Source organism: Podarcis cretensis, assembly GCF_951804945.1.
Source record: "Podarcis cretensis genome assembly, chromosome: 9".
NCBI classification, from domain to species: domain Eukaryota; kingdom Metazoa; phylum Chordata; class Lepidosauria; order Squamata; family Lacertidae; genus Podarcis; species Podarcis cretensis.
In genome coordinates, this window is record NC_137178.1 from 6355104 (window position 1) to 6375072 (window position 19969).

The 19969-nt window shown below is 44.6% G+C and overlaps 1 protein-coding gene across 3 annotated transcripts in view; it reads right to left on the reverse strand.

Annotated features, from left to right (window-relative positions):
* Window positions 1-19969, reverse strand: part of PTPRA (protein tyrosine phosphatase receptor type A) — a 145492-nt gene that overhangs the window by 35760 nt on the left and 89763 nt on the right. The window contains exons 3-6 of one of the 3 annotated variants that reach the window (XM_079990803.1): window positions 12050-12131; window positions 10554-10922; window positions 6560-6580; window positions 4320-4340 (exon numbers count right to left, since the gene is read on the reverse strand). In XM_079990803.1, coding sequence (XP_079846929.1) covers window positions 4320-4340; window positions 6560-6580; window positions 10554-10922; window positions 12050-12131 — 493 coding nt within the window. The remainder of the gene's footprint in view (window positions 1-4319; window positions 4341-6559; window positions 6581-10553; window positions 10923-12049; window positions 12132-19969) is intronic. The other 2 variants (XM_079990804.1, XM_079990805.1) reach the window with 2 other exon arrangements.

Consider the following 19969-nt stretch of genomic DNA (forward strand, 5'->3'; position numbering starts at 1 on the left):
CCACTGTGAAAATGCTCTCTACCACACAAGAGCTTATCTTGGTCACAAAAAGATGAGAGTTCTCTCTCTTTCTCTCTCTCTCTTTCTCTCTCTCTCTCTCTCACACACAAATGGATTTATGCAGCATATCATATTTGTGGAGTCAGTGTTGTGTACTGGTTACAATGTTTGACTAGGACCTGGGAGACCAGGGTTCAAATTCCCACTTGGCCATGAAGCTCACTGAATAACTTGGGGCCAGTTGCTGTCTCTTAGCCTAACCTACCTCAAAGGGGTGTTGTAAGGATAAAATGAGCGGGGGGGGGGGAGAGAACCATGCTTGAGCTCCTGGGAGAAAAGGTGGAATATAAACAAACACGTATATGATTTTGGGTGCTTGCGAACCCAAATAACATGTGTCTAGTAAGGAATTTAAGTACATGTGTCTAGTAAGGATTTAAGAACATGTGTCTAGTAAGAAAATGACAAATACATCTTACTTTATTAACCCCACATCCCAAAAGGTGGGAGCTTTCTTAAATATGCCATTACCAATACATACCAGTCTGAAATTAGAATCATAGAATCATAGAGTTGGAAGAGACCACAAGGGCCATCGAGTCCAACCCCCTGCCAAGCAGGAAACACCATCAGAGCACTCCTGACATATGGTTGTCAAGCCTCTGCTTAAAGACCTCCAAAGAAGGAGACTCCACCACACTCCTTGGCAGCAAATTCCACTGTCGAACAGCTCTTACTGTCAGGAAGTTCTTCCTAATGTTTATTAAGAAGGTGTGAAGATACAATTTTGTGATTGTGTGTTAAGAGGGCAAAATCTTTTTACCCTGGACTGAAAGTGAAAAATTGAACAAACTGGTAAATTTCTTATTTGAGGTCTCTACATTAGGTGCCCTGGTGAGGGCAGCAGGCTGGTTCAGAAAATGTAAACTTGGACGCAAGTGCAAGTTTTCTGTATATCCCCTCCACACATGTATGACTTTGGCATGGGTGGAAACTTCCTCAGTAGGAAATATTCCAGTATTGATTGACAGATTGCAGAAATAATATTCAGCTTTATATTCTCCAGGCAGGATGCCAAAGCTAGCACAAGTATGTGAATAGCATGGCGGTGTGGGGAGCAGAAGTATTGCCCCATGCTCTGGAAATGGACACAATATAAAGGGCTGCAACCGTAAGCCAACATCATACACCTGTGAAGACTGTGGATTTTGTTTTATTCGTCCCTCCCATGAGGAAGAGACATTCTCAGCTCTCCAAATATCAGCTGTGCCTGAAATCTACTTTGTGAGTTCACCCAGAAAGAATAATACACCTGAGCGCCTGCTGTTATACAATAAAGAGTTTAACGCTGCCCAAAAGACAGCAACAGACTTTTCAATACAGTGGTGCCCCGCAAGACGAATGCCTCGCAAGACGGAAAACCCGCTAGACGAAAGGGTTTTCCGTTTTGGAGGCGCTTCGCAAAACGAATTTCCCTATGGGCTTGCTTCGCAAGACGAAATGTCTTGCGAGTTTTTCCGACTTTTTTTCCCTTCCCCCCCTTTTTCTAAGCCGCTAAGCCGCTTATCTGCTTATCCGCTAAGCTGCTAAAAGCCGCTAAGCCGCTAATAGCGCTAATCCGCTAAGCCGTCAATGAGCTTGCTTCGCAAGACGAAAAAACCGCTAGACGAAGAGAATCGCGAAACGGATTCTTTTCGTCTTGCGAGGCACCACTGTACAAGGATGGATCCTGAAAGGCTGGAAAGACCAACCAACTACCTGTGCAATTAGGTAAGAAATTGCGCCAAAGTAACTCCCCAACATTGCAATTAAGTCTACAAAATTTACCAGCCCACTGAAATAAATTGCTAGACTGTTTGCGCCTCCCCTCAATCTTCCAGCCCGTTGCAGCCTAAAAGAAACACAACTTTTGTGAGGCTACTTTGCTTGGTGGAGAGAGTCTTGCTTGCCAAGCTAACCATGCAGATGGCTCTTTATTTCCCCTCTGTTCAGGCCAACTTCCCCCACCTCACCCTTGCCAAATGCAGGGAGTGTGGAAATGAAACTTTTGAGTCACTAGAAGCACCCTTGATACAAGAGTGACTAACGTTATCTGACACGGAGGTGATCAGATGCACTCATGTTCATTTCTTGTAACTGGCCCTAGAGCTCACTGTTTTTAAACTGAGCTGGCAAGGCGGGCGGAAGACGCTCTTGGAAGCTCCCTCCACCCTGGAGGTGAATGACATGTTAACAACCAATGCAGCCAACGGACACATTGCCTGTTGCTTCCTCTGTAACGTTACTCAGCCGCAGACCACATTGCTGGGGTGGAGTGTGGGAACAGAGAAATGCACAACCAGGTGGGTTCCGTTTGGATATTTTGGTTGAAAAGGCTGCATTGATATTAGCAGTCAGTACAGGCCAGGCAAGGCCAAAACCAACAGCAACCCATCGCTGTCATGCAGTCTGGTTTAAAAAACAAGAGGCAGTGAACTATCCTGCCTTGTTTATTGGCTCCTTCATGCATGCACACACACATGCGCACACACAGACACACACACACACACAGAGAGAGAGAGAGAGAGAGAGAGAGAGAACAGGTGGGAGTTAGCAATTTCTTGCTGGCACTGCAAATAAAGGGGACTGATATGATTATGTTCATATCAGAATACACGAAGTGATGCTGCAGATACTATTATCGGAAAAGCACGCGTCAAAAGAGTTGTGCTTATGAATTCCCCTGCTGTGAGACAGAAGGTCGCAGTGTTTCGGTGTTGCCTTGAAATAGAGAATCAGGGACTAGAAACGCAGAAACGGCTGAGCATCCAGCCTGTGAGAGGGATGTGTACCTTGCCTTACATCTTGACAGAGTAAAGGCTTGGAACGTTCCGCAGCACTGGATAACAACCCATTGTATTGCTCCCATTTGCTCAGGGTTCCTGAAGCCTGGATGGGATTGCAAAAATATGGGGGGGGGGGGGGACCTTCCTATCTTCACTACAGGATGGATATGAAGGATGTACCCAGAATGGGTGGAGAAACTGACTGCTTACACCAGGGGTTGCCAACCTGGTCCCTACTGCCCACTAGTGGGCTTTTCAGGATTCTAGGGGGGCAGTCAAGGCTTCTACGGCACAAGCTGAATCCTCCTTCCATCAAGCACTGGTGGGCGGTAAGGAAATTTTACCACCAAGAAAGATGCATTAGTGAGCGGTAGGTATAAAAAGGTTGACTACCCCTGGCTCACACAATATATACTGCAGGGCCATACCAAAGTAATTGCCCAATTGATACCGTTCTCTCTAGAGCTGAGTTAAGAACCTCAATAAGACTAAAATGAGCCAGAAAAATGTAAAGAGAACTTCTATTGACAAATCAAGCCAGCATGGTGTAGGGCAGCCTTCCCCAACCTGGTGCCCTCTAGATGTTTGGGCTACACCGCTGTGCTGGCTGAGGCTGATGGGAGCGGTAGCCCAAAATACTCAGAGGGCAACAGATTGGGGAGGCTGGTGTAGTGGATCAAGTATTGTGGTTTTGATGAGGGAGGCCTGGGTTCAAATCCCTGCTCTGTCATGAAACTTACTGGGTGATGCTTAGTGTGCCACTATTGTAAACTACTAGACAGCATCTTGAGAAGTAGAGACATCACCTTGCCAACAAAGGTCCGTATAGTTAAAGCTATGGTTTTCCCAGTAGTGATGTATGGAAGTGAGAGCTGGACCATAAAGAAGGCTGATCGCCGAAGAATTGATGCTTTTGAATTATGGTGCTGGAGGAGACTCTTGAGAGTCCCATGGACTGCAAGAAGATCAAACCTTTCCATTCTGAAGGAAATCAGCCCTGAGTGCTCACTGGAAGGACAGATTGTGAAGCTGAGGCTCCAGTACTTTGGCCACCTCATGAGAAGAGAAGACTCCCTGGAGAAGACCCTGATGTTGGGAAAGATGGAGGGCACAAGGAGAAGGGGGCGACAGAGGACGAGATGGTTGGATAGTGTTTTCGAGGTTACCAGCATGAGTCTGACCAAGCTGCGGGGGGCAGTGGAGGACAGGAGTGCCTGGCGTTCTCTGGTCCATGGGGTCACGAAGAGTCGGACACGACTAAACGACTAAACAACAACAACATTGTAAACTAATCAACCTCGAATGGTTGTTGTGGGGATAAAATGGGATGCCCTAACACATGCTGTAATGAGTTCCTACAGAAAGTAGAAAGCTGCAACAGTCAAATAAGGCCTGGAATCGGAACGTTGACAAGAGATGCCATGCAATGTTCCATAGCAACGACAAAGACATACATTGTACGGGCAAAAAAGTTGTCTAGGGAGAATGCCTTACCTCGTCCGGTATCGCTATCACCTGCATAAATGAGAAAGCAACAGGTAAGAACAAAAGGAGAGTCCTATTGGTTCGAACCAAACCCTATCTAGCCCAGCAAACCTGGTACCCACATAGGCCAGCCGGAAGCCTACCCCCAAAGCAAGACATAAACTCTCTCTTTTACTGCTGTTCCCCAGTAACTTGGCATCTGGAGGCAAATAACCTCTGATATTAGAGGGAGGACACAGTCACCATGACCCACAGCCATTGATGGCTTTACACTCCATGGATTTGTCTAATCCCTTTATAAAACCCATCCAAGTTGCTGACCATCACCCAAGTGTATGAGATCAAATGACATGGTTTCAACTCTGCGCCGTGTGAAGCACTTCCTACTGGCTGTTCCGACTGTCTATAACCAGTCAGCTTTATTTGATCACCATGGGTTGTTATTTGGGGAGAGGGAGAACAATTCCTCTCTCTCTATACTTTCTTCACAAACGCATCTCCACCAGGGCCCCACACCTTATTTCAGATCCCCTGCCTGTTGCTTCCTAGGAAATTTGCCTTTTTTCCCACAGCAACCACACATTGGGCCAGCTTTTTCATTGACATATCCGCCATACTCTGAATATACTTTTCCTGGTCAGTCACTGCCAGCTCTGATTCTATCAGTGCATATACAAGGCCCCCAAATAGGCATCACTTTATTGGCCATGGCCCACTCTGAAGATATTTGTCACAATATCCTTTTTGTTTTTATCCCCTTGAATTATTAGGTGTAATTTAGACACTTGGTGAGCTCAACCCTAACTCTAGGTCAGGGGTCAGCAACCTTTTCAGCCGTGGGCCGGTCCACCGTCCCTCAGACCATATGGTGGGCCGGACAATTTTTTTTTGGGGGGGGGGGGAAATGAATGAATTCCTATGCCCCACAAATAACCCAGAGAGGCATTTTTTAAAAAGGACACATTCTACTCATGTAAAAACAAGCTGATTCCTGGTCTGTCCGTGGGCCGGATTGAGAGGGCGATTGGGCCACATCCGGCCCACAGGCCTTAGGGTGCCTACCCCTGCTCTAGGTCAACTATGAACAAACTCAAAAACAGCGGTCTCAGACAGATCCATAGGCTTCCCTACTTCTTATATTCCACCCTTGTCCCCCGGCCATTGCAAGAGCTATCCACTTATTCATATTGTTTTACTTCCTGTTCATTCACCAGTTACCAGCCCAGCTGCGAATACGGGCTTGCAGAGAAAAGGGGAGATAAACAGGCAACTGGGAGAATGGGGGATAGGACTACAATCTTTACCTTGTCAGATCCAACGGGGCCATGGGGATAAGGGTGGCACTTGGGGATAAAGCACCTCCTACCACTGGGTACGTTGCATTGGTGCAGTGCTGCCACCTTGAGATGGGGAAGCATATCCTCCAATATGAATATGGGTGCCAGTTAAAGGGATGTTCTTTTAAATGGAGTGGGATGCAGCAAACGTTGGCCTGCAGCACAGTGGACTTTAATGCCATTTATCCCCCTGAGGAGCATTCACATAAAGCAGGGCTTGGCTTGCAGGTGGCCAAAGTTAAAATTAGTATTAGATTGATGGACTGAATGACCCATCTCATCTTCAAATGTAGCATCAACCTCCGGCACCTCTCTCTCCCTCTCCCCAAAATACATATAGCAAAAAATGTAAAAGCCTACCGTTCCCTTTAGTCTACTTCCATTCACCTGAAGTGCCCTCCTACTTGCCAGCCAGATCAATGAGAAAAGATGTATGACACCTTCTTATGTTGACTTCCAATGTGTATTGTGCGAGCTGACCTCCCACCCTGCAGGAGCCTTAATATATGTTGTGATCCCACATGATTCTGATTCTTCCCTTTCCTTTCAACTCCTTTCCCAACCTAGGAAGAATACTGACATTGGGTCTCTTCTGTTTGTATTGCTTATTATCTTCTGAGAAGCTCAGTACATTGGCTACAGAGTGTGGTTGAGGAGAATGCTTAAACACAGTGCTGGGTTTGGACAACACATTAAGCCAAACACCTTGGCTTAGCTGCTATGCCACACCAAGCTAAAATGGCTGGGGAGGAGCAAAGTAGCTGTAATCTCATCCCTGGGAGCCAGCATGATAGTAGCAAGCCAAAGTTTGGCTTAGCATTACGTGCAAACAACACAGTCATTGACACAGCATGGAAACCATTAGTTCAATTTGGGGGTGGGGGGAAGAAAGCTGTAGACAAATATGCTTACCTGAGTCTTTAGATATCTCAGCTAAAAGCAGAATGCACACAGAGGAAGTATTAGTGAATAATCTTCAGAAAGCAATATCACCCCAAGTCTTTTGTAGTTCCCTGCACCCAAAAGTAAATTTTGCTTCATTTTCCTTTTTTTTTGGGGGGGGGCGTGTTTCCTCATTTCAAAAACTGTCCTTCCGTTGCCCACACATAGGATGCTTAAATCTTTACATCAGACAGAATGAAAGCCACCCTTACTATGGGAGTCACAAAAGGGGAATGTGTTGTTGCCCTCAAGTCCTACTGAAGAAGAAGACGACGACTTTGGATTTGATATCCCGCTTTATCACTTCCCGAAGGAGTCTCAAAGTGGCTCACATTCTCCTTTCCCTTCCTCCCCCACAACAAACACTCTGTGAGGTGAGTGGGGCTGAGACTTCAGAGAAGTGTGACTGGCAGCTGCAGGTGGAGGAGTGGGGAATCGAACCCGGTTCACCAAATTATGAGTCTACCACTCTTAACCACTACACCACACTGGTGGACTTTCTGTAAGCATCTGGTCACCATAAAAATAGGATGCTGGACAGGGTGGGATTTTTGCCTTGGTATAGCATGGCTCTTGTCACATTCTTAACCCCCCAATTCAGGCCACTCTTAAGGCCTGGTTTACATGATTGAGGCAGCTGAAGTTGCTTTTGAGGTGGCAAATTAAAAAGCTGATATTCTACAAGTAATTTCTGTGCAACAAGAAACAGGTGTGTGTGCAAGAAATGGCCAAACGCACACACACTCCTACGACTTAATACCAGCAACTTAACGTGATGTTATTAGCAGAATCTCATGGTTTAAGTTTTTTCTTTTACTATTCTACTTAAGGAGGCAAGGGATTTGTGCGTATCTGTTGCATATCTGACTACTCAGCATGGAATTTAACTCTCTGCACACAGAAAGTTTGCATGTCAGGGAGAAGGGACGTCTGACATGCAACTTTTTTTATGTTCGATGAACAAACCTGCAAGTCCCTCCCTACACCCTCATACTAACTGAGCGGCCAGTAACAACTTTACCACTCAGTTCTGTTACCTTTATGAACTGATTCCAGTGAGCAGATTCTAAAGAGACACCAGCATCAAGCCTCACACGCCCTTAGAGCAAAGCACCCTAGGGAGCCAGACAGCAAAAGCTCTGATACACTCTCTTTCCCTGCAAAGCAATACACAGATACACACTTGCTTCCAGGCTTTGTGGTGTAGTCTTGTGCATTCTTTGCCTGGAATCAGCAGTGCATTCTGTGCTCAGCTGATTGCTTGCGCTTTGCTTCCTGGGAGTCCTTCCCTTATTCTTTTGAACATGATGAAGGACCATAGCTCAGTAGTAATCGCTTTGCATCCAGAAGGTCCAAAATTCAATCCCCAATATTTCCAGGAAGGGCCTAAACCCTGGGGAGCCCCTGCCAGTCACTGTAGACCAGAGTTTCCCAAGCTTGGGTCTCCAGCTGTTTTTTGGACTACAACTCCCATCATCCCTAGCTAGAAGCAGTGGTAAGGGATGATGGGAACTGTAGTCCAAAAAATAGCTAGAGATCAAAGTTTGGGAAACCCTGGTGTAGACAATCAGGAGCCAGGTGTTCCTACCTTGGGAGAACACACATGCCCATTTCCTGCTAGCTTTCCGGAGGGGGGGGGTACCAGCTCAGTGCAGGGCTGTTTGCCCACATTCATGGCTTATGCTGCCCACCCAATGTTGCTAGGGGTGCTTCCTTGGCCCAGAAGAGTTGTGCTGGCCTACAGTTGCTTTTTTGAAAAGAAAAAAAAAAAAGAGGAAAGATGTATAGGAGAAGTGGAGGCATGTGGGATTCCCACCTATTTGCGCACCTTCACGGCTTCTCCTGGCCTGAATCAGCTAAGGTGTTTGGGGAGGCATCAGATCTATGATCTATTTTCTCTCTTTTCTTGAAGGAGGTGAATTAGGAGGGGCGAGGGAGCCACCACCAGGTAACCATTTGCCTCAGGCAGGGACTTTGCCTGATAGCTGTTTGTTTGCCTGCCTGCCTGCCTTTCCCTCCTGCTAGCAACCATCCTGTAATAATGTTCTCCTTTCGCCCTCCATCAAAGATGGAGAAACCCAGATGCACAGGAGAAGGTGTGTGTGTGTGTGTGTGTGTGTGTGTGTGTGTCTGCCTGCCTGCCTGCAAATGATAAAGGGACTTCTCAGCTCCAGAAGTCTACATAGGCAGGAAAATCTGAAGGAGGTTGACAGGGGTGGGGGATGGAGAGAACTCTGGGTAGACAACAAAAATTGGGATGGTGGGAGAGAAAAGAGAGAGAGAGAGAGAGAGAGAGAGAGAGAGAGAGAGAGAGAGAGAGATCTGCTCTGTTGCTAAGAGCTGCTGGCCTGGCAGAACCCCCATTTGTTACCACCTTGGGGGAAGATGCTGTGCTTTTCTCCCTCCTCCCGCACTTTGGCTAAGATTTAAAAGGGCCTTCTCTAGCTGTCTTTTTCCACATTGCATCTCTTTCTTGTCTTCCCCACTCCCCTGTGTTTTCCTTGCCCTCATGATTCACCATCAGTCTTGGACCAAAATTTCTTTTTCTCTTGCTGAGGGTATAGATTGGGCGGGAGGGGGGGGGGAGTGATGCAATTTGGCATATGCTTCTCCTCAGATTTGGCGAGATGGCGTTTTTCTTTTCTTGTGTCAGAGTATGTGAGTGAGAGACTGAGCCAGGATTCTAAGTGAGTCATGGCTAACTGGGGTTTCGTTAGCCAGTTGTGAATGTAGGGCTCTTGCCTTTTCCATGGAATCTGAGTCCAATTCGGTAGAATTAAAACTGATTCTCTTGCATTGGCATAGTTTTTACATGGGTCCACAAACACCCCAACCACCATCAAATCACAGATGTCATCTGTATCTCTGTGAATTGTACTGTAAAATAATTAAATTCGATCAAATAATCAGATCCAGCACTTTTCAGTGTCACAACGGCACAAAATCACGGATCGGAGGCAGCACTGACAAGCATGTACCTGTGAACTACTGGGCATTCTCTAGACAACAGGGAAAGCTTCACTTTGATGGCGGCCAATTAGTTCATTTTAGTGACAGCAAAGCAGGAGTTGTATTCCGGATTAGCAAATCAGGTATAACGAGTGCAAGAATTTGCTAAATGGTATTGAGAACGGAAGATTTTTAAAAGCATTCAGTTTGAACTAATTGATCTAGAGTATGAGAACAATTGTGAGTAGGACTGGGTGATATATCAATATATTGTCCAAAACTAGTTTGAATGGACATTGTGATGTCCATTTCATAATTTTTGATCTGGCACTATATTGGGAATCACGATGTGTGTATGCGTGTGCTATGCAAAAATCACAATGTGGGGAAAAATGTGAAGCCAGCCAGTGCTTCTATTGATTCCTGCAGCCCCGGTTAATCCTGCTGGCTCAGCTCTCCTGCCTCCTGCAGCGAATGAGAAGAGCAGGCGCCAGGAAACACCGTGAAGCCAGTCAATGTCTCTACATCGCTCCATCCTTATTTTGGACATCATGATATATTGGTATATTGTGAAGTTTAGCTGGTGATATATCACGATATTGAAAACCAGGGACAGTCCAGCCCTAATTGTGAAGGGACAACTTTTAAGACAGCCCCAATCTCAAAAGATATTTAGCATTAACCCACCAAGTAGGTCTGGAGCAGTTTACACTAACTGTGGACCACACAATGAAGTTGAAAGAATCAGAGGACTGGATCCATTATCTAGTCTAATCTTTTTACCTAAAGCAAGCTCCTCAGTGTGTTCCCCTCACATTTTAGCTTGCCATAAAGCAGTGACCCTAAGTGAATAAGGTGACATGACACTAGAGGAGAAAAAACCACCCAGGCTAGAAATAGAGAGAGTAACTGAACAAGCCGCACACTACTCACAGAAGCTGCTAAACACACACAAGCTACCGGTCATAACATATGTATGGGAGCACAAATGAAATATAGCAAAGCTCTTCCGTACTTGAGGTGTCAAAGGCTTTTGGCGTAGTTACTGCTGTTGTGGTGTTGGCCTCTACAGTCACCAGATTTGAATTTGCAGCAGTCGTGTGTGGAACTGAAGGTGTGGCATTTGTCAAGAGGGAGGTGGGCGCAGAAGTGGCCCCAGTTGCCGGCAAAACTGTAGCCTCCGTGCCAGGAGAGCTGACCATTGTGGCGGGCAGGAAGTCTGTGGCTGTAGGAGGAGTAGTAGTATGGTTTGGTGCCATAGCAGGAGACGCTGCTTGAGAAGGAGCATGGCTACTGGTGGGGCTTGTGGGCTTCCCGCTAGCTGGTTGCGTCTTGGCAGTTTTCATGGAACTTGTGAGCAAGGAAGATCCCGTCGAAGGGAGCACTAGAAGTAAAAGAACAAAAGGGAAATTGGCAGGATATGTTGCTCCCCGCACCTGATCTTACACACACAGACATGAGCGCCAGGTTTTTCTCCACGAGTAGCACGGCCTCCCAGTTTAAGACTGAGATTTATTTCACCCAAAATTAACAAATCTAAACCTACAAGCCAAATAAATATTCACAGAAGACAGCATGCAAACTGTTAGTACAACGTTGCCCTTTATGGGTTTTGGAAGATACTTTCCAAGGATCATTCTATTATATTTTGGCTGCTCAATCCCTCCACACAAACCCCCAACAACACACACACTCCCCCCCCCCACCTTGGTATCTTTCGTTCCACATCTAGAACTGTTACCCTTATTATAAAGTGTTGCACAGAACTACATAATAGAGCTCCCTTTCCCCCTATCTTTGGAAAGCTGCTCTGACTGATGCCAAAGTTCTAGCAGTCTTGTTTATTTAAGACACCAAACCAACGACTGCTTTAAAAATATGCAGGCTTCGATCTGGAGAAGAACTGGTGGAAGGGGATGACAAGTGCTTCTGTCCATTTTTTGACAGCCACTCTCCCCAGCCCAGCCCATTTATCATCTTAGACTGCAATGCTGGAAGTTTTGTTACTTACAGTTGTTAGAAACCAAGATATGAAAGCTAGGAGCTACATGGCACCTTAAACCTAGGTTATGGGCGCAACAACGGAATGTCTAGGCACGCTTTTTTAATAACAAGAATACAAAGTTGAACTGCAGCTAAAATATTATGCTCATTTTTCACAGGGTCTAGTCCTTCTCCTGCCCACCCCCCTAATATTTTTAAGAGGGTCTCTTCTCCAGTTTTCAGGGAAGTGGGGAGGCAGAAAAAGGTGCTCCTTTCCTTCCACTCTGCAGTTTTAATCTAAAATCTTAGGCGTAGGACTGCACCCAGAGCTCAGAAACTGCTTGAGCTAATGAAATTCCCTGTCACAAAATGCGCCTAGAACAATGGGAATTTCGAACACTGGTTCTTTAAAACACATTTTTAAAATTTGAACATTTACTAAAAGCTATGCCTGCAATAGGAAGGTGGTCATGCCCATTCCCCCTTGATATGTTCAGTGATTAAACTGAAAATGACATAATGCTTTACCTGTGGTCATGTTGGCTGCTGCTCCCAGGAATGTCAGGCAGCTGCTGAGCAGGATGACAAGGAAGCATGAACCCATGTTGGCCTGAGCAGTGAGGAAGAGAAACAAAACAGATGGGCTTCATTAACAACCCAAGCTTGCATTACCAGCAAGAACGACCATCAGAAGTACCTAAAGCATTGACACCTGTCACACTTTTGGAAGGGAGCCAGCAGAGATCTTTATAAGAAGCAGTGTCTCTGCTATGTACCAAGGAATCACAACATTCAGAACTAGCACGTTTATAGGGCAGAAAATGAGATACGAGGTACAAGCCAGGAAATCCTCAGTTCAATTCTCTCCTGAGCCATGAACTTATTGGACGGCTTTTAAAGGAAGCTATTAAGACTCAGAACCTCCTACCTCGAAATACAATTAACAACAACGACACCCTACTATGTAGAACCAAAGCAGACTCTTAAAGAGTCCCCCACCAAAACAAAGCTTTCTTTTGGCTTTCAGTAAGATAAGAATGACAACCAACAAGGCAAGTTTCATAACACTGTAGGCCATTTGGTTTCGTAATAAGCCCTTTCCCACAAGATTCACCAACTCCTCTTTGGAGACTTTCCTGCAGGGTCAACCACTGCAACGCCAAAGCAGCACATCTGTGCTTACAACTTGGCCAACTCTCTTGCAATGGCTTCTGTTACCGTACTCAGTTTCTATCTGCTTCAGCCCAGGCCCTTCCCAACCTCTGGATGCACAGACAAGAATGAAGTCATAGACGTCCTGAACACACCACCCAAATCCTCCCAGCTACAGACAGCTTTGACTATCTGCAGGGAGATCTCGAGGCCCAAACTAGACACAGTGCTAAATACATAAATGAAGAATGCACCAAGCAAGGAGGGGAGGTTTTATCCTTCCATCCACACACAGCTCCAAATGAAATGCCCCCTCCCAAAGACAGCTTTTCTCCCCTAAGAGTGGTGCAAGAAAGGGAGGGATTTTTGTTAAAACCGAGGCGGGGGAAGAAAAGGTTGTGCCTCCCTTCCCTGCACACTGCAGTCTTGGATGAAGATTGGTCCCTCCTGTGAACAATATTAAATTTAGAAAAATAACCACCCTGGCATGTCTTCTAATGACACATTCAGCATCACATCCATTTTGGCCCTTATAGTCAACAAGGTCAAGAATCCTTTGGACCAAAGAGGGAAGCATGAGCCCTAAAAGCACCAAGTCCTACACATACAGAATTGGCCATGGAATGTCTTCAAAACTCATTTGCCCAGCATGTTAAGTCCCTGAAAAGTGCCTCTTGGGTCTTTGGAGATCTGGGATGACTTCAAAGAGTTTACACCTATATATACAGGCACAGGAGTGAAACACCCTGTTGGGAAATAGGGTGAAACAGATCTGCTGGGTGCCTGAAGTGCAGTGTGGAAAGCTAATTCATAGATGTTCAAAGTACAGCCAGTGCAAGCCAGACATTACAAATATTGTACATTGACACATGAAGGTCTGAGAGTTCAGAATCTAGTGGTTTTTCTGCAAGAATCCTTGCATCGCCTAATGATTACTTTTTCAGATTTTAGGATGTGTATTTTTTCTCTCTGAAGATTATTTTCATTTAGAGTTCCCACCTGTTGTATCAGAGGTTCTATGCTTTCAAATAAAAAAAAAAAGTGGTGTAGCTTTCTCCAACTTTAAAATACCATCATATGGGACCACTACAGTTAATGGACTACTTCCTGCTGCAGCTGAAAGCATAGTAGTCTCTGTTGGGGGAAAACCAGTGACTACAACTTTGAAACATCTTTTTTTAAAGTCGTTTCTCTCTTACATGTATGTAAACATGCTGAAGGTATGCAATGGATTCTGGGCTGTGATGCTGGCTTGCTTCCCTAACAAAAGTGTGGATCTTGGGTTTTAATCTCTTGAGCATAGTAGCACACACTAGCAATCACTGTTTAAGTAAGAATAATTCAAGGGTGACTGACCAAGATAGCAATTAAGACAGCCTCCCCCTACCTAGTGCTTTCCAGATATTTTGGACTACAATGTCTATCAGTCCTAGCCAGCACATCTTGAGGAAGGTTGGAACAGAATGTGGAGTTCTTTATTTGTGTAGACAGCAGTTATTTCAAGATAGTATCCCCAAGATAGCAGCCTTGAGGCCATGAATTTCAATTCTTTATTCTAGCGTAAACAGATACTCGTTTTCCCAGTTTCTGGCATTAGCACAAAAAGAAATCCTTGCTCCAACAGCACTCCCACTGCAAATCTGGTTGTCACTTAGGGAGAGGCGAGGAAGAAGTTGTAAAAAACAACAACCACAACAACTATCTATATATCACCTAGAGATCTCTCACAAGGTTTTATAAAAGGTAGTATGACTACATGTGGGTTGTGCATTAGTATGGACATTAAGTACAGTGGTGCCCCGCAAGACGAACGCCTCGCAAGACGGAAAACCCGCTAGACGAAAGGGTTTTCCGTTTTGGAGGCGCTTCGCAAAACGAATTTCCCTATGGGCTGCGGTTCCCCCCCTTTCCCCCCCCTTTTCCTAAGCCGCTAAGCCGCTTATCAGCTGATCCGCTAAAAGCCGCTAAACCGCTAATAGCGCTAATCCGCTGTCTATGGGTTCGCTTCGCAAGACGAAAAAACCGCTATACGAACAGCCTCACGGAATGTATTAATTTCATCTTGCGAGGCACCACTGTATCTAAATCACTTTAGACCAGAGAAAAAAATGGGGAGCAAGTATTCCAATCCTGATCATCACCATATGATTAAGTTCTCCATCACCCGAGATGGGGAACCTGTGGCCCTCCAAATATTGTTGGACTACAAACCCCATCATTCCTCACTAATGGCCATGCTGGCTAGGGCTGGGTTGGTCCCAGCATCATCTGGAGGGCAACTTGTTCCCCTTCCCTAATTTAGAGCTATATGGCTTTTCAAGACAAGGAGTTCTGGAGCTACCCTGCTTTAAAAGTGCATAGCACTAGCCTTGCATGTTTGGGTCTGTGCCAGAATGGAGTTATCATTTAAAAAAACATGGAAAAACCCCAAAGCCTGCCCCATAAATGGACAATGAAGGATAAATAAAGCAAGTTACTGAAAATGATAGTGAAACATTTATACTGAAGTCATACATAAGATAAACACTACTTTCCTCCAACTGCCCTCTCTGACACCTAGGCGGAGTCATCTCTCTCACATTCTCCAAAATGCTCCTTAAAACCCACCATTTCTGTGAAGCCTTTCACTTGACCCTTATCCTCACCACCAATGGAGCAAACCCAAAGTATGCATAACCAGGCTTTTGTGTTTTCATTCCCTACTACCCTTGCCTTCCTCTGTAGTCTTCTATACTGTTAAAATGTAGGTTGCCAACTTCTCTGGGCAAAGTTCCCTTATTTTGCTTATGTTCAGGGGGAAACTGTTATTAGCAACAACTGCATTTTTCCTTTGCCATATGCAACCATCAGTCTAGATTGTGGGCATGAAGATTCTGATTCACATCGGTAAAGAACGAACGCCACGGCCTAATATTCTCTTCACAAGGAGAGAGGCCTACCATTTTCATCACATGGATACACTCCAAACAGTTTGGATTGCTAAACAGTGTCAACTAGTAGCAAATCTGTTTCAAACGAATACAGATTTTTAGCAGGGCTGCAAATATACAGTGGTGCCCAGCAAGACGAATGCCTCGCAAGACGGAAAACCCGCTAGACGAAAGGGTTTTCCGTTTTGGAGGTGCTTCGCAAAACGAATTTCCTATGGGCTTGCTTCGCAAGACGAAAATGTCTTGCGAGTTCCTGCGGGTTCCCCCCCCCCTTTTTCTAAGCCGCTAAGCCGCTTATCCGCTAAGCCGCTAAAAGCCGCTAATAGCGCTAATCCGTCAATGGGCTTGCTTCGCAAGACGAAAAAACCGCTAGACGAAGAGAGTCGCAGAATGGATTCTTTTCGTCTTGTGAGGCACCAACTGTACCAGGTTTCTAGAAATACGACAGCAAGGACTTTATATTAAAAAACAACAAATTGTTCTTATGCAGGGCTGGAATGAGGGGCTTGTAAGATTTTTCCAGTGGTCCTTGCAACTGTCCTCCAGCATGCCAGAAAGCATTATGACAGCCTATACGTCACAGAATGGTTATATGCTCCCCATAGCAAAGAAAGAAAATCCTACTTTCACTTGGGAAACTGACTGTTTCGAAAGAAGGGAGGGGAGCCATGCCAGCAAGTTTCCCTTTCCCTTTGAGAACTAAGAAATCATAAAACTGAGCAGAGTGGCTCAAGTCCCTCTTTGTCCGGCAAGTTAGCTAACATAGCTCTGACGTGATTTAAAATTACATCAGTTTTAAAACACAGCTGCCTGCTCCTACAGCCCCCTCAGCAGTAACATTTTAAGAATCGACTGTCTCCTTTGGTAGAAATTACTCAAGGTAGGGGTAAAGCAGATGTTTTGGACGTGGGGGGAAGGATGGTCAGTTCAGAAAAGGAATCTGCATGCACACACTTTCCCAGAGATCTGGCTAGGATCGTAAGATTAGAGCTGGAGCTCAAGCCAACCCCGGAAATAATATGTTGTGGATATCAGAGGGCTTCTTGACAAATATCAGGTGGGAACCAACAGCATCTGATAATACGGACTGATTGATAAAGACGAGCTCCAGGGGCTGAAGGTGTTGTCATGTCAAGCAAAAAGGCCTGGAAACGATGCCTTATGAGGAACGGCTAAGGGAGCTGGGCATGTTTAGCCTGGAGAAGAGGAGGTTAAGGGGTGATATGATAGCCATGTTCAAATATATAAAAGGATGTCACATAGAGGAGGGAGAAAGGTTGTTTTCTGCTGCTCCAGAGAAGCGGACACAGAGCAATGGATCCAAACTACAAGAAGGAAGATTCCACCTAAACATTAGGAAGAACTTCCTGACAGTAAGAGCTGTTCGACAGTGGAATTTGCTGTCAAGGAGTGTGGTGGAGTCTCCTCCTTTGGAGGTCTTTAAGCAGAGGCTTGACAACCATATGCCAGGAGTGCTCTGGTGGTGTTTCCTGCTTGGCAGGGGGATGGACTCGATGGCCCTTGTGGTCTCTTCCAACTCTATGATTCTATGAAAAAGGGCCCACACACCCTCTCAACATTGTTTAAAGCAATTTAGAGAACAGGATGGAAGTCACTTTATCACAGCAGGTGTTTGCTAGTCAAAGCTTCTCTCAAATCACCCAAGGTTGCAAAATAAATTGACAGCAGCATCTTAAAAGTAAAGGGGGTGCCAGGAAAATGGGGGTTATGTTTTTTTAAAAAATAAATTTTTATTAAGGTTTTAAAGATTACAGGGGGAAAAAAGAAATAATAACAATCAAGAAAAAACGAAAAAACAATACATATTAAAAAAATCATCAAAAACCATAAAACAGAAGAAAAAAGATAGGAAAAAAAAACCAAGTCAAACCTGTACATCACTTGCTTACATTCCCTTATTTCCTTGACCTCCTCACACCTCCCATTTTTGTCTTCTAATTCACTTTGTTATTCCAGCAAATCCTTCCAACCTTATTTTTATCTTAATAATTTGTCTTAATATACTATAATTTTACATTCTCTCTTTCACCAACTCATTTTTACTTAATCCTTTATGTCGTTTCTACTAAAACCACATAATTTTCTTTTCCCAACATCTTTCTAGCAATCCTTAATTTTGCAATATTTTTGAAGATAAACTTTGAATTTTTTCCAATCTTCTTCCACCGACTCTTCTCCTTGGTCCCAGATTCTGCCAGTCATCTCAGCCAGTTCCATGTACTCCATCACCTTCATCTGCCATCCTTCCCGGGTTGGTAGATCTTGTGTCCTGGGGGTTATGTTCACATGTGGTGGAGCGTGTAAATATGTACAATTTTTGGGGCAAAGGGTGTTTAAGGAGATAACAGAAATCACTGGGTTAAAGCTGACCAAAAGTCCAGAGGTAGCATTATTATCAATTTACGATGGGGTGGAAGGTTCACAGGCTATGAAGGATTTGCTCACAAATTCATCGGCAGCTGCACAAATTATAACAGCTAGGAAGTGGAAGGGGCAAGGTGAATATAAAATGGAAGAATGGTATAAAGAGGTGTGGGATATCGCTTTTAATGATAAATTAACATGTGGGGAATATGCAGGAGAAATGATTTTGAGGAGATATGGAAGGTGTTTGTAGAATTTGTACTGTTAAAATGGAAAGGGGTCAAACCATCGCAAGAGGTGTTGGAATTTTGGGAGGCTGGATAGTTGCAATGGAATGGTATTGTGGGTGGGGTGCACATTTTTATTCTTATTTATTTATTATTATTACTTTGTCAAAATAAAAAAAAATTAAAATAAAAAATAATAATAAATGTTTGGTGTGGATACAAAAAAAGAAGTTATGTCTTAAGTTAAGTCTTATTATGGCTCCCTCCCCTGTGTACACGCCTCCCATACAGATGCAGAAACTGAGGGGAAATGCTTGTAATGTTATCAACATACACACAGCTGTTGGCTAGATGCAGCATCCTGCGCACTTCACAGAAAAAACACACATACCCTGACATCATGCCTCTGGTTTCACACAAGGCGGAGAGGGGGAGGGAGGAGCAGGAAGGAAAAATGCATTACACCACAATCATTTTTGCAAAGAACTCAATAATAGGCATCAGCAAGACTGTACAAGGAGAAACAAATGGGAAGTATTGGGGTTTGGTTCTTTAAAAAGAGTCGCTAGGCTAACTGGATGTGACATTCTTTGACCTGGAAATCCTATCAGCTGTTTCCACATGACATTGCCCCTCCAGGATAAGACCATGCACTCTGCAGGTGCTCAGAAACACTCAGTTTGTACCCATGTTCAAACATATTTTGAAATACCTTTTCGTGTAGTCAGATATGGGATAAGGCAGCCCATGCTAAGCTGGTTCCAGAGTACACAAAACAAAACAGTTGCTAATCCTTACCTGGACCATATCTCATTGCTTAGAATGCACGCAAGTATCTGGATTACAAAGACTTATTCTGGCATTAGGTAGACACTCAGAGATTTACTGTTGTAACGAGAGCAAAGTAAGTTGGTGAATCAACTGCATCTTAGTCCCTTGAGGCAGTAGTTTACATTAACTACACAGAATTTATGCAGTGCTTACAAGTGCTTCATATAATTCTCACAAGAACTGTGTAAGGTAGATCATTTTTACTCCTTGAAGAAAGGGGAAGGGCTGACAGAGGTGAGGTCATTGCAAAGACTTTCTATGCACAGAGAACACCACACCAAGCCATCTGCCATGGGACCCCTACACATTGCAGAGGATTCTGGGACATGCCCTAGGGTGCTGGTCAGATCCATGGGTGTTTGCCATCCAATCATGTGCTACAAAAGCACATCCTCCAGCATTTGCCCAATATTCCCTGTAGCTGTGCACTGCACAATGAAAACCAGAAGTGGTTGAGGGGCAAGGTTCCGCAATCTCTTATAAGTTCCAAAGAACCCCAGTTTGGAAGGCACTATGATTAAGTTTTGTAATTAGAACACTCAACCTGAAATTAAAGGGAACTTTTCCAAAGTCAAACCTGCTCATTATGTTTCCAGTTTTAAAATCTACTCTCATGAGAGTTGTGTCCATTACACTGTCTTCTTGCACCCTCTGTCAATTACTCTGAAAGGCACATTACATCAAGACAAATCTGCTTAAGGTAACCTAGGTAAGTTTCATGGCTGAGTGGGATCTGAACCCGGACACTCCCTCCCATATCCAAACCAAACCCATGGCTAATCTTTTGCTTAAAAACAGAAAGGTGCATTTCTAGTACTCAGAATTATGCAGGCTAAATTGAAAATATGATAGCAAACAAAAACAAAACAAAAAAACACCCCACTGAAGATTAGGCCCATACTAAAATTAAGATGTGACTACGA